The sequence below is a fragment of the Schistocerca piceifrons genome, chromosome 7 (genome assembly GCF_021461385.2).
Source record: "Schistocerca piceifrons isolate TAMUIC-IGC-003096 chromosome 7, iqSchPice1.1, whole genome shotgun sequence".
Classification (NCBI taxonomy): Eukaryota; Metazoa; Arthropoda; class Insecta; order Orthoptera; family Acrididae; genus Schistocerca; species Schistocerca piceifrons.
This window is the reverse complement of record NC_060144.1, coordinates 50,348,938-50,362,980: the sequence shown is the minus strand read 5'-3', so window position 1 is coordinate 50,362,980 and position 14,043 is coordinate 50,348,938. Positions and strand designations below refer to the sequence as shown.

Below are 14,043 nucleotides of genomic sequence, written 5' to 3'. Positions count from 1 at the left end.
GGATTCCGGAAACAGCGATCGTGTGAGACCCAACTCGCTTTATTTGTTCATGAGACCCAGAAAATATTAGATACAGGCTCCCAGGTAGATGCTATTTTTCGTGACTTCCGGAAGGTGTTCGATACAGTTCCGCACTGTCGCCTGATAAACAAAGTAAGAGCCTACGGAATATCAGACCAGCTGTGTGGCTGGATTGAAGAGTTTTTAGCAAACAGAACACAGCATGTTGTTATCAATGGAGAGACGTCTACAGACGTTAAAGTAACCTCTGGCGTGCCACAGGGGAGTGTTATGGGACCATTGCTTTTCACAATATATATAAATGACCTAGTAGATAGTGTCAGAAGTTCCATGCGGCTTTTCGCGGATGATGCTGTAGTATACAGAGAAGTTGCTGCATTAGAAAATTGTAGCGAAATGCAGGAAGATCTGCAGCGGATAGGCACTTGGTGCAGGGAGTGGCAACTGACCCTTAACATAGACAAATGTAATGTATTGCGAATACATAGAAAGAAGGATCCTTTATTGTATGATTATATGATAGCGGAACAAACACTGGTAGCAGTTACTTCTGTAAAATATCTGGGAGTATGCGTGCGGAACGATTTGAAGTGGAATGATCATATAAAATTAATTGTTGGTAAGGCGGGTACCAGGTTGAGATTCATTGGGAGAGTGCTTAGAAAATGTAGTCCATCAACAAAGGAGGTGGCTTACAAAACACTCGTTCGACCTATACTTGAGTATTGCTCATCAGTGTGGGATCCGTACCAGATCGGTCTGACGGAGGAGATAGAGAAGATCCAAAGAAGAGCGGCGCGTTTCGTCACAGGGTTATTTGGTAACCGTGATAGTGTTACGGAGATGTTTAATAAACTCAAGTGGCAGACTCTGCAAGAGAGGCGCTCTGCATCGCGGTGTAGCTTGTTCGCCAGGTTTCGAGAGGGTGCGTTTCTGGATGAGGTATCGAATATATTGCTTCCCCCTACTTATACCTCCCGAGGAGATCACGAATGTAAAATTAGAGAGATTGGAGCGCGCACGGAGGCTTTCAGACAGTCGTTCTTCCCACGAACCATACGCGACTGGAACAGGAAAGGGAGGTAATGACAGTGGCACGTAAAGTGCCCTCCGCCACACACTGTTGGGTGGCTTGCGGAGTATAAATGTAGATGTAGAATGACTCACCATGCTTATGTTCACTGCCAGATCTTCATAGACGTTCTGCAAGTACCTATGAATATCTATGATTCTCGGATTTTTCGCCAAAAGAAACACAGTGACAGATCTGTGCTTGAAATGTGCCTCCATTACAGGTACCATTTTGAAGGCCACGTATAGTGCCAACACCGATCAGAGTTTCAAGAAACTATAGGAGCTGAAGTTGGAACATTCCATGGTGCCCCACAACAAATGCCACCTTTTTTCAACTGAAATTGGCTGAAAAAAATGTGTGTTAAACACTCTTCGTGTGTGTGTGTGTGTGTGTGTGTGTGTGTGTGTGTGTGTGTGTGAGAGAGAGAGAGAGAGAGAGAGAGAGAGAGAGAGAGAGAGAGAGAGAGAGATTGATTTTCTTTCTGAAGTAAGCATAATTTATGTAAAACAATTCAAAGCAAAGACATGGAACTAAAAGTCGAACAGCTTTTCATGATATGTGAGAAAGTACTTTACTAAACAGTCTTCCTTTATTTTAAAATGAAGTTAACTAGGCGGGAAATATGTTGGCATAATAATTGTGTCCAGAGTAATATGAACAACTATAATTCTAACCCCACATGGAACAGGCTTATTTTTCCATTCTTGTTGTTCAATATCCTCTTACAATTCTCTACTTTGCGTATGGTGCTGGATGAAACAATATTGTGTATTAATAATATGAAACTTGAGGCCACAGATTAGTCATCCTTCTGCAGGCAGAGAAAACTAAAGTGTTATGTAGTGAATCCAAGCGGAAGTATTGCTTTTCCTTCTCTGCATAAGTACTTGGTGAAATGTGGTGATTGCATTTGCTGATGAAATAATACTCCTCAAAATACTCATAAGCTGCATAATGTTTTAAGCAGTACTGACATTTTTAAAAGTAGTATTGATGTCTCTTTTACTGCTAATTATTTATTGTGTTTAAATTAGTGGTATTTTTGCAGGAATATAGTTGAACAAATAAGGCGTGTGTTTCCTGTCCTTTACTTTTAATTTTATTTTGCTTTCTTACATTGGATGAATTTTGCTTCGTCTCATTATTATCTATAGCACAAGTTGACAGTATTCTACGTTTTATGTGGAAAGTTCTCAGTGTGGCTACTGTGTAAAGTTTCATAGGGTGTTCGATCCATTCCTTCCTTTTCCATTAGCTGCATGATACACAAGAAACATGCCTTCTCGTGAAAGCTTCTGTATAAGACATAGAATAATTGTACCTGTAGTGGATATAAATTATTTTTTTTCTGTGGTTGCTGCAGCTCCCTGGCACATATGCTTCCAGAAATTTTGTCATTAACTTTTGTAAAACACATTTGGCACATCACAGTATGTTCTATTGGGCGCAAAAATAAAAGCTACTTTCCTTATAAAAAGTTTCATGCTCACTGAATAAGCTTCAGTTACTTCTGTTTCTTTGCAGTACCTCCACCAAAATTCTATGCACAGCTAAACCCAGTGCAGATAAATTTTGATTTACATAGTTGTGTATGGGCGAATGCATTTGCGCTGAATTTGTATCAGTCATTATTGACTGCAGCTGCTGCTCAAGACAACGTGCCGGACCTTTTTTATGTTGATGTGAAACTAGAAGCTATAAAAATAAAGGTTGGTGAGTGCTTACTTTACATTGGTTCTTAGTAATTTTGTAAAAGCTTTTAGGGTGTGGATTTAGGAGGAGTGTTTACTTTACTTTACAACATTACAGTTACATTTTCTTTTATTAATCTGATACAATGATCTTCACTTCATTTCAACTTTTTTTTCATGTGTTTGTAATATGCATGTTTTCTGTTATAATTTTCTTTTATGAATCTAATTTTTGCAGCTGTTTTACCCCCTTCTTCAGAGATGAATAGTGTTATGATTTGCGTGTATGAAATCAAACTATTCCTAGAAAATAGCATTATACTTTATGCTGACTGTAAGCAAGTAGTTGTGTACATATTGTTTTTATGTTGTCTCTGGTTTGTATATAAATACAAGAGCAACTATTTAATTGTGCAAGTACAGATCAGAAATTATTGTGCAGGAAACCATATTATCTTTATTTACAGTACAAAAGTGCTTTCATAATTTTTCCTGCAATGAAATGGAATTAACATTAGTTACACCAGAGTAAAATAGCATGTTCAGACAGAGATTGTTTGTTAGATGAACAACTATGGTCTTTATCTCCCTCCACGAGTGAATTCATTAAATTGTAGTAAATTGGCATTATCTAATGCAAGTTATAACTAATTTTAACACAGGTACAAGAAAAAGCTGATGTAATTGGAATTTTTTCAGCCCCCTTTTGCATGATGGTCTAGGTGTTAAAAATAGAAGTGCAATCTAGAGTGGTGTTGTGCTGTAGTGGCGGAGATGTTTTGGTAAGCTGCTTACGGTGCACTGTTTACATTTCTGAATATGATACTGTGCTATGGGCGTGGCTGGTAGAGAATCTTATGAATTAAATAAATCTCTGTACTGAACTAACAGTGTCTCCATGACTGATCAGTCACTACCCTTTAAGTTTCTAACCTGGCTACATAAGGCAGATGTGCTGACAGTTTGTATCTCTGTGTTTTCAGTCTTCTTGTCCATGAGATCCAGACTGACAACAGATACATGTGCCCTAGTATCTGTTAAAATCTAGTATTTATTTATCCAAGCTATCAAGCAACATTCCATATTTTTACAGTACTCCAATTCACTGGGAATGCTTCCTGATGGAAGAAACATTCCTGTTGGCATTTCATTGTTTCTTTTTTGTATTGTACTTGCACTGTTTCCTGGATTCACAAACCCAAGCCTTATCCTCATGCTGCTGCCAATTATAACATTGTGGTTGGCAACACTGTGCCTTTAAATGTCCCTGCTGACCACAGAATATCTTCCATTCAGTGTGCTTGCACTGTCCACTTCTTGTAAGTGTGTAACAACACAAAGTGCAGTGGCCAAAGCCTCAGGGTTTGCCGTTTGTACCCATTACAAAAAAATTGGATGTATCACTCTGAGAAACACATCCAGCACTCAATTTCCTGCTTTTTTGAGCAATGCACTGTCTGCATCTGGTTTGTGCATCAGCTCACAAGTCTGCTTATTAATCTTGCATATTCTGTTAGAAAATTATTCCAGTGTTCCATTAACTTTCTGCATTAAACTGTTAAGTTTCTCCCTAAAAAATGGAGCACTGTTCTGTTTTCTATATCTCTGATGCTTTCTGTGTGGAACTATTGAGTTTTTCTATATCTCTGATGCAAACACTCTTCTAACTCACTGAATGTGGATACTTTATGAAGCACTTTGTGGTATTGTTTTGAATTATTTCTTGAAGCCTTCAGCAGCCATTCTCTTTATTTCCTGTATGATTGTACAATTTCGGCCCTAGGCCATTTTCAAGTATTTTATGGATGAATTTTTTTTGTAACAGATTATGTCATACACATGAGAGATACGGGAAGAGATACAGGTTTTCACCTCACTCATGATACATAACTTGGCCATCCATGAGTATGTTTCATCTGACCAACTTCTTAACGACGCCATGGCTAATACGTGATTTATAAACACAGTAATGTCCTCTGTTGTTTCCTCAGAGTAGGGAAATATTAGATTTGAAGCTGAAAAATCAATAAATGATGAAGAAGCACTTAACAACTGTTTTAGTCTCGCACAAACCTGATTGAAGCCGCTATTTTGTCAGTAAGGGTTGCTCTTGTTGCGTTAGCTATTTGTTAAGTGTTTTCTGCTATTCATTATCCTCCAACAATTTAGAAACTTGCTCTGTATGGACGTCTATCACCTTGTTAGTACTAGCTGCCCGTATTTGTGCCATGTTTCTGCAATTTACCTTTCCCTCTTTTACACGAACCACACTACTGTTACTTCTGGTAATAATTCAGTAGCCACAGTTGCAAAAATAAAACAGTTACATTTAATTCCTATGCCTAATTGTTAACTAACAACATTCTGAACAATTGTCTGCTGTGTGACCGTATTTTTTACAAGTAGTACATGTTGCTTTTACAGATCTGTTACATAGTGCGTAATGTCCCGTTAACTTGCAGCTTTTTCAGAGTGTCGGAACAAGATTTTCTTGCCAACTGTTGGAAATCCGCCAGTTCTCTCAAAGTCTTTAAGTCCTAACATGGATATAACAAAGCTTACACATTTACTTTTGAGAGCTAATGACAAAGGGTTTTCTGTGACTCAACCTCTGTGACTGATGCTGGTCTTGGTATGCTGGATCATGGGAGGGCATCCAACTCTTACTTGTTCTGTGCTGGAGAACTTCTGTACACCAGTTTGTAGTGGCCTCACTCTGCTGGGCTGGAGACCTCTACTAATTTGTCAGGATGCAGACCTAGGACCTGTGTGGCATTATTAGAAGCATTAAAACAATATTGAAAACCATTCCATTTGTTACTGAAGATACAAGACATTGCTGCTTCTTGTGCGTGGACTGTTATATGCATAATCCGTAGAAGAATCTGCTGAACTCAGTAGTGAACCCATGGCTGCCAAGGGCAGTGCATCAGCTTGGATTCGAAGTTGGCTCTCTGACGTGGTGGTTTTGCTGCCCGCTGGTGAGGTAGGCACACCCTTTCAGTAGTTCTTGTTTTGGAGATGTTGGTGATGAAGATGTGTGTGCTTTGATTCATACGCCATTTTGGGCAGCTCTTTATCGCTCCCAAATCACTGCACATGGCATCCTCATAGGTGAACCACAATGTTGGATTCCTTGTAATCAGGCTGAATGCTGAACCTGGCCTGCCAGTACAGTGGGCCTTCTGCCCCGTATGACACTGGAGTTTAGAGCAGCTCCTGCCCTGAACCAGAGTCATGTTGGTAAACCTTTGGTCTACCCATCAGTACTGGCTGCTGTGCTGATATCAGTGGATGCAGGACTCAATCAGCCGTGGCTTCTGCTTGCTGATCGTTTCATAGGGCAGCAAGTGCAAAACTAACACTAGAACACTCTCACACACAAGATGTAACATACCATAACCAAAGAATTGAGTGTGAATGACATGAACACCATCAAACCTACTGATGGAGTGCCAAAAGATAGTGGGGGAGATGTATTTATGTCACCGAGGAGAGACTCTGGTCTGTGACGTCATTTGTAATGACCAAATTGATTTAGCTCTTCCCAAGTCATCAGTGGTCTTCAGTTCTGCTACATTTTCATAATGAGTTTTTTATAGGGCCTTTACTGCTTAGTCAGATTCTCACTTGTCATTGTTGTGTCCTATCTAGTGTCTCTTGTGTAATGTTGGGGGTGTAACAAAGGCAGTTTGGTGTGTACTGTTCTAACCACTTTTGTTGAGTTGCTCGCAGTCTCTCTTAAGAGTTGCTAGGTGGCTGTTTTTCCTGGCCCAGAAATGGTGTTGGAATGTTTACACGTACCAGCTTGTGACTGGTGAGACTTCTGCATGATTGTGTAATGCCAGCTGTTAGAATAATTTGTACTCTCGCGTTCTTTTACCAGTTTCGTCATGTAACATTTGTCATGAATTTTACCCTTTTCTATCTGGTTGGTTAACTATCTTAGATATTTACATTGAACCTTTTGTTCCTATGATTACAAAAAATCTTAACCTAGCTTAACATTATTTTTACATTGTACTCCAAAAATCTCTTGCTTCTTAGAACGAATCCATTCTAAAGGAATTTTGTAAATGGTTGTTCCCTTTGCTTGATTTGTTCTCTTTCTGAGGCAAAAGAATACAGCACAAATGAAAGTTAGATAGAGGAAATAGAGAAGATCCAAAGGAGAACAGCACATTTTGCTAAGAGTTCATTTAGTAAGCATGAAAGTTTCATGGAGATGCTTGGTCAGCTCTGGTGATAGATGCTGCTAGAGAGGCATTCTGCGTCACAGTATGGTCTACTGCTAAAATTTCAAGAGTGTACACTCCTAGAATAATCAATAAATATATTGCTTCCTCCTATGTATATCTCAGGGAAAAACCACAAAGATAAAATTAGAGATTAGAGCCCACACAGAGGCTTAGCAGCAATCGTTCATCCTATGAACCGTACGCAGCTGGAACAAGAAAAGGAAGAAGCGACAGTGATTCACAAAATACCTTCAGCCGCATACTATAATGTGGCTTGCAGGATGTAGATGTAGAAGTAGAAATACAGTAATATCCTCTTGTTTGGTGTTTCTAATGGTAGAAGTTAGCTTGCCATGGAAGTGGCCCTTAGTAGTCGTAATCATATTCAATAATTAAAAAATAGACTACTTAGATATAGCAAAACTTAATTTTGTTTAATTTGACTAGCTGCTTCCAGTTTCATATTTATATTACGTGGACCTGGATCTTTGCTTTTCTTTCTATATTTCACATTTTTGTGCACTTCATCAGGTGTTATGATGGAATGCCCTCTTATGTCCAGTCTTCATGCACTGTTTATTGTAAGAAATGAGGCCTGTTCATCCATTTTTCAATGCTTATTGGATTAATCTCAGTGTAAAGCTGTAAGGAAATTAATCTTCATTAGAATAAATCCTACGTTTATTAACAGGGTGATTATAATTGAAGTGAAACTTTCAAACCGCTGTAGAAATAACACCACTGGTCAGAATGATGTCAAATTGCAACGGAATAGTATTGGACAAGGGTGACAACATATGGCAGAAGAAAAATAAATAGTTACAAAATGTAGCAGTAGATGGCGCTGCAAGCATCATAATTTAATAGTGGTCGACTACAAGTGACAAATGAATTGTACAACAATGCTTAAGGTGTACGTTTGATGTTAAACAAACTTTTCTACTCACTGCGCATGGGTGTACAGATGTTATACTGTTAGTTATGTAAGCCCATCCACCAAGGCAAGGTCATATCACATTGGATGAGAAAAACGAGTTTTTAATTGTCCTGGGGCAAAAAACCGCATAAAAAGCATCAATCACATTGGTTTTTAATTGCTCTGAGGCCAAAAACCTTATAAAAAGCTTAAGTCACATGGGTTTTTAATTGTCCTGAGGCCAAAAACCACATAAAAAGCAGCAATCACATTGGTTTTTAATTGTCCTGAGGCCAAAAACTGCATAAAAGGCATCAGTCAGAATCAAATTGGATTATTAATTTCCATACAACTGGCGCAAAACATGTCAATATGCTGTCCACCATTTTCTGCAACAAGTTGAAATCAAGAAACAGCATGTTCCACAACTGATCAAAGTGTTTCTGGTGTCATGTTCAGAATATGTTGTGCAATGCATGCCTTTAGTGCAGCTAAGTTTGCAATCGGAACACTGAACGCAACATCTTTCAGATAGCCCCACAGCCAGAAGTCACACACATTAAGATCAGGTGATCGGGACAACCAGGCTGTAGGGCAATGGTGGCTGATAATTTTAGCATTTCCAAAATGGTGCTTCAGTAGCTGCTTAACTGGATTTACAATGTCCAGAGGTGTGCCATCTTGCATAAAAATGATCCCATCCATGCTGTTGGAGAGCTGGAATGACATGGTTGCACAAAAGACATTCATAGTGCTTACCAGTGACAGTACAGGTAACATGAACCAGAAGCATCTGTCTCTTTAAAAAAAATATGGCCGTATGATAAGTGATGCCAAAAGCTTGCACCACATAGTGACCTTTTCAGGGTGAAGTGGTGCTGGTTGATTTGCGTGTGGATTTTCCGTTGCCCATATTCGACAATTCTGTTATATGCTCTTAGATGTAAGTGGGCTTCGTCTGTACACAAAATCTGCCATGGCCAATCACTGTCCACTTCCATTTCAGCAAGAAATTCTAAAGCAAAGGTCTTTGTTGCTGGCAGGTCAACAGGAAGCAACTTGTGCACATGGTTAATTTTGAATGGATAGCAAAGAAGGATGTTTCATAGCATTTTACACACCAAGCTCCTGGGTATGTTCAATGTCCGCACTATTCTCCATGCACTACACGTTTGCACACCACCACTCGTCTCCTCCTGCATTGCTGTGGCCACTGCTTCCACTGACGACGTGTCAATTTGTTTCCTCCCTCTACCAGTTTGCACATCAAAAGAACCCATCATTTTGAATTTCTGAATGATTTCCTCCGGAACCATGGAAGTCATTGGATCAATGCCTTTTTCCAAACCATTCAGTGTTTGGAACTTCTGCAGAGCAATGTGTGCACAGTCATCATTCTTGTAATACACTTTAAAAGCAGAGCACAATCCTACATTGAGACAGTCATGCCGAATGATGCAGATGCAAAAGGAGGAAAAGCCATGTACCCGGTGTGTTTGTACCAACTTCAATGGGTCGTGCGCAGAACAGGTGTTTTCATTTACATATTCTGACACATACAGCACTATCTGTTGATCAATTTACATGCCCCCCCCCCCCCTCCCCCCTTCTGCCATATGTTTTCCCCCTTCTCCAATAATATTCCATTGCAGTTTGATGTCATTCTGACCAGTGGTTTTATTTCTACAGCGTTTTGAAAGTTTAACTTTAATTATAATCACCCTGTATATCTTGTGTTGTTCTTGTCTTGAGGATCTTCTACATTTTGCACTGTAATTTCTGATGTTTTTATCTGTCTCCTCCATCTTTCTGACATGCCTCTTTCTAGGCTTTATTGTTTATTGTTCATATCCTCAAAGAATGCAATGTGAATGTTATTTGCTCTGTAATCCTGGAAAGTTGTCAGTGTTCCAGCTGGAATGAGCTGACAGAGAAAACACACTGAATCGTATATTGAGGGACTCGTATTAAAACCAACAAAAGATTGAGGTCTAGTCTGAGATCTGGATCACATGGGTTTGATAAAAACTTTTACATCGAACTGCAGCTGAGTACTTTTGATAGTTAGTTTCCTTCATCAATAAAATTGTAACATCAAGTGAACAGTAGGAATCACTTTTTTCCATGTTGCAACTTGTTGCACTGTAGTGAAGCCATTGTGAAAGTTATTTTAATATAGTTTATACAGTAACCTAGAAACTGGAAGTCTCTCATCAGGGTGCTAAGTACATTAGTATTATATGAGAGAAATTGAGACTAAAACTATTTTATGACTGTACTAAGGCTGCTGTTATTATTTTAAAACTGACTGACAGAGTTACATGTGCTCAGGTTCTTGTGGACACTGGAGGTGTCGAGTACCGTAATCAGCGAGACCGGCCACGTCTTCTGCAGATTCAGGTGGAACGTGCATCAGTTACAAATATACGCAGTATGGAACATAGCTCACGAGCAGATCTGGCTAAATGTGTGGATGTTCTTCAGTCTGCACCATTGTTCTACGGTGCCAGTTTTCCTGCTATCCCTTCTGACAAACATGTTGTAACAGAAAAGTTCTTGAAGCATTTGGCAGGTAAGTTTTGCACATATCCAATGGGCAGCAAGAAACTGCATAAAGTAAATACAGTGTAAGTGTGGATACATGTGACTGGTCAGTCAGGCTTCTTTTCAATAAGTAATGATCAACCATCAGTTCCCATCCTGAATTTCCGTTGCTGTATTGGTGCAGATGAAATAGATCTGTTTATTTGTTTCTACACTTTAAGTATCTCGAAATGTGTGCTGCTAGATATTTGGTGGTTAAGATTCATTTCATTAGTTGGCGGCGCTGTAATCTATCAGTGTTGGTTTACAAAGAAACTATTACATTTCAATATTATGAGAAGGAAAGGTGCTACTCACCATAGAGTGGAGATACTGAGTCACAGATTGGCATAACAAGATTTTCACATGTAAAGCTTTAGGCCAATGGCCTTTGTCAACAATAGACACACATATGCACACAGACACTCAGGCAAATGCAACTCACACACATGACTGCAGTCTCAGGCAACTGAAACCACGCCGGCCAGAGTGGCCGTGCGGATCTAGGCGCTACAGTCTGGAACCGCGTGACCTCTACGGTCGCAGGTTCGAATCCTGCCTCGGGCATGGATGTGTGTGATGTCCTTAGGTTAGGTAGGTTTAAGTAGTTCTAAGTTCTAGGGGACTGATGACCACAGCAGTTAAGTCCCATAGTGCTCAGAGCCATTTGAACTGAAACCACACTTGCCTGAGACTGAAGTTGTGTGTGTGAGTTGCAGTTGCCCGTGTGTGTGTGTGTGTGTGTGTGTGTGTGTGTGTGTATGTTGACAAAGGCCATGGGCTGAAAGCTTTAAGTGTGAAAATCTTGTTGTTGTGCCTATCTGCGATTCGGCATCTCTGCTATATGTTGATAGCAACTTTCCTTCCCATAATATTGTTACATTCCATCCTGGATTTTCCATTGTTTGACTACTACATTTCATTATGTGGAGGATCAACACTTAGAAGCAATACCTGCAGGAAATGAATGTCCAGTTTCCACTCAGTTTGCAATAATTTTCTAAAAATATTATCTCCTTGTAGACAACTGCGTCATTTTCATTTTCCTCTTTCAGGGAACACTTATATTTTTAAGGATTTCAGTATCTTTATTAGGCAACTCGATAATTTTATTTTTAGAGTTTGTAATATTCCTAACTTCTACACATTGATCTTTCATACACTACTTCAACAAATAGGATAGTTATTCCTAAATTTGGAATTGAGCTTTACCAGTCTCCTATGAAACCAAATACCGCATTGGTCATAAAGCATCCCTTCTCAATTTTCCTCCCAAAAAAGTACAATATCACAGATATGTCAGTGCCACCTTTATTTCAAATGGTTTGAGTCAGTAAGTATTTTGAGAGCAGCTATATCTAATGTGAAACATAACCCGTGACAAGACATACTTAGAAGATAAACAGCACTGAACAAAAAAATATGAAGGTATCAAACATTCTAGAGGGTTGTCAGTAACAACAATAAAAGACAATGATTTCTAGACAGTACTCAACATTTATTTCCACAGTAATATTTATACAAATATGTGAAATAATCTGACATCATAAACTGGGACATGGTTTAATTTATCAGAGAGTATATCAGACAACTCATCAGAAAAGAACCTGCCAAAGTCCAGATCCAGGCATGAGTCCAGTAGCAGCAGATACAGACAAAGTCCAAATAGCACATTGAATGCTGCACAAACAATCTCACAATTCGTTATAAAAGGCACACTGAGATCTCTTCAAAATTCTGGCATATATAAACACTGTAGTGGCCTTAAGTGGCTAATGACAGTCTGTAGCCAACCTGTCATTAGTTCCGGGAACCAGCTTGTGTAATACACTGCCACAGACCACGCACCTTACACTAGGCAACTCATAGTACCCCCATTAGACATTATATCATTTATGCAGATCACTTATGTACTTTACATATCTATATCTAGAAAGGTTGCTTGATTCTTATCCCCTGAAACTAGCCCAAAGAATCAAAAGTGCCCTGTTCAGTGGAGGAAGAATTCCTGGCATGTGACATTGCAGTTCTGGAGTTGATGTGATGTAGGTATGTTTCTGGTAGAAGCTGGTTGGCTGTGTTCCACATCAAGCCAACACTTGAAGGGGAAGGAAGTGATGATAATGGCGATGCTGGCTGGTCCACTTCCATTGGTATGAACTTCGTTGATTAGCAGGACTTTCAGAGAGACAATTGAAAATGGGTGTGTCACAGGTGACCCTCAAAAATGTAATGAACTGTGCTAAATTTCCACATCTAGCCTGAAGCGAACCCAAATGTACATACCCACAATGAGGTGCCAACTTGTAGCGGTATCCTCGTCACACTCTGTTACTGTCGGAACAGACCAGACAGTGTCTGATGAGGTCAGCCGTGAAGCAGCGCAGCTGGACTTTGGCCGTGGATGCATGTTACTCTGTATGTTATTAGTAAACTATTTACTGTTCTTTCAGAAATGCCAAAGCAAAATTCTGTAAACATTCAGTTTTTAAAGTATGCATAAATGTCTTCATAGTGCAATTGGATGTGAGGTGAAAGGCAAGTTACTTTGATGTCTGATGCCATTGTCTGTACAGAAGTGCTTAGAGGTAGCTCCTATAAGACACTAGGAAATGGGAGTGTGACTGTAACAGTATCAGGTCAAGCGAAACTGGCATAGATATGATCTGGCATGGATATGATCCCACATTTGTGCGGGCTCTGGCCATGAGAGAAAAACGTTTGTGGAGCTGCTGGTTGATATATTCTACTTGCCTGACAATTCTGTATAAGTTGTCTAATGTTGTCATCCATTTTTGGACAATAAACTTACATCCTAGCAAGATTTTTCAACCTTGTAGTTCTGTAATGTAATTGATGAAGTAAGTTTAAAAAGTTATTTTGCAAGGAAGGTGAAATTACAGCCCTGTGCGTTCTCCGTTTTCAGATGGTATAAGAAGGATGTCTATGAAAGCTTGTAACTTATATTGTCTTACAAAATATAGATGAAGAGAGGGATTTTTGTTGTCAATAACTGGGTTGACCATGCATGTGTAAAATGTAGTGCTTTGCTCAGATTATGGTCATGCCTTGTATCTGTTGATGTGTCCCAAGCCTTGATGTAAAATTATTGAAAGATTTGGGCAATTTGACAGACTATTTACAGTCATACACTTTCTTGGCTATGAACACCACACCACTATATCAACAGTAATGATCAGTGTTTGAAAATATAATATAGGCAGATAAGCTCAACAAGTAGTGACAGAAGAAAACACATATAAAAGATGTGGGAATATGCAAGCTTTCAGAGCCTGTGGTGCCTCCTCATGACAGAACGTTTGAAAGGAAAGCAAGAGGGATAAAGGAAAAGGGCTATTGAGTTTTAGGAAGTGGGATGGAAAAAGCCTCTCAGAATCCAGACAGAGTAGACTTAATGGATGGGATGAGAAGGAATGGCTGACAATTGGTTCATGCACTAGACAAGATTTGAAAATTTGAGATCTACAGCTGGAAGATGGTGTATAAGCAAGACAAGGA

At 39.4% G+C, this 14,043-nt stretch overlaps 1 protein-coding gene across 4 annotated transcripts in view; it reads left to right on the top strand.

Annotated features, from left to right (window-relative positions):
- LOC124804604 (UHRF1-binding protein 1-like) overlaps positions 1-14,043 on the top strand; it is a 433,274-nt gene that overhangs the window by 189,021 nt on the left and 230,210 nt on the right. For all 4 annotated transcript variants that reach the window (XM_047264799.1, XM_047264798.1, XM_047264802.1 and 1 more), the window contains exons 9-10: positions 2,621-2,805; positions 10,273-10,513. In XM_047264799.1, coding sequence (XP_047120755.1) covers positions 2,621-2,805; positions 10,273-10,513 — 426 coding nt within the window. The remainder of the gene's footprint in view (positions 1-2,620; positions 2,806-10,272; positions 10,514-14,043) is intronic.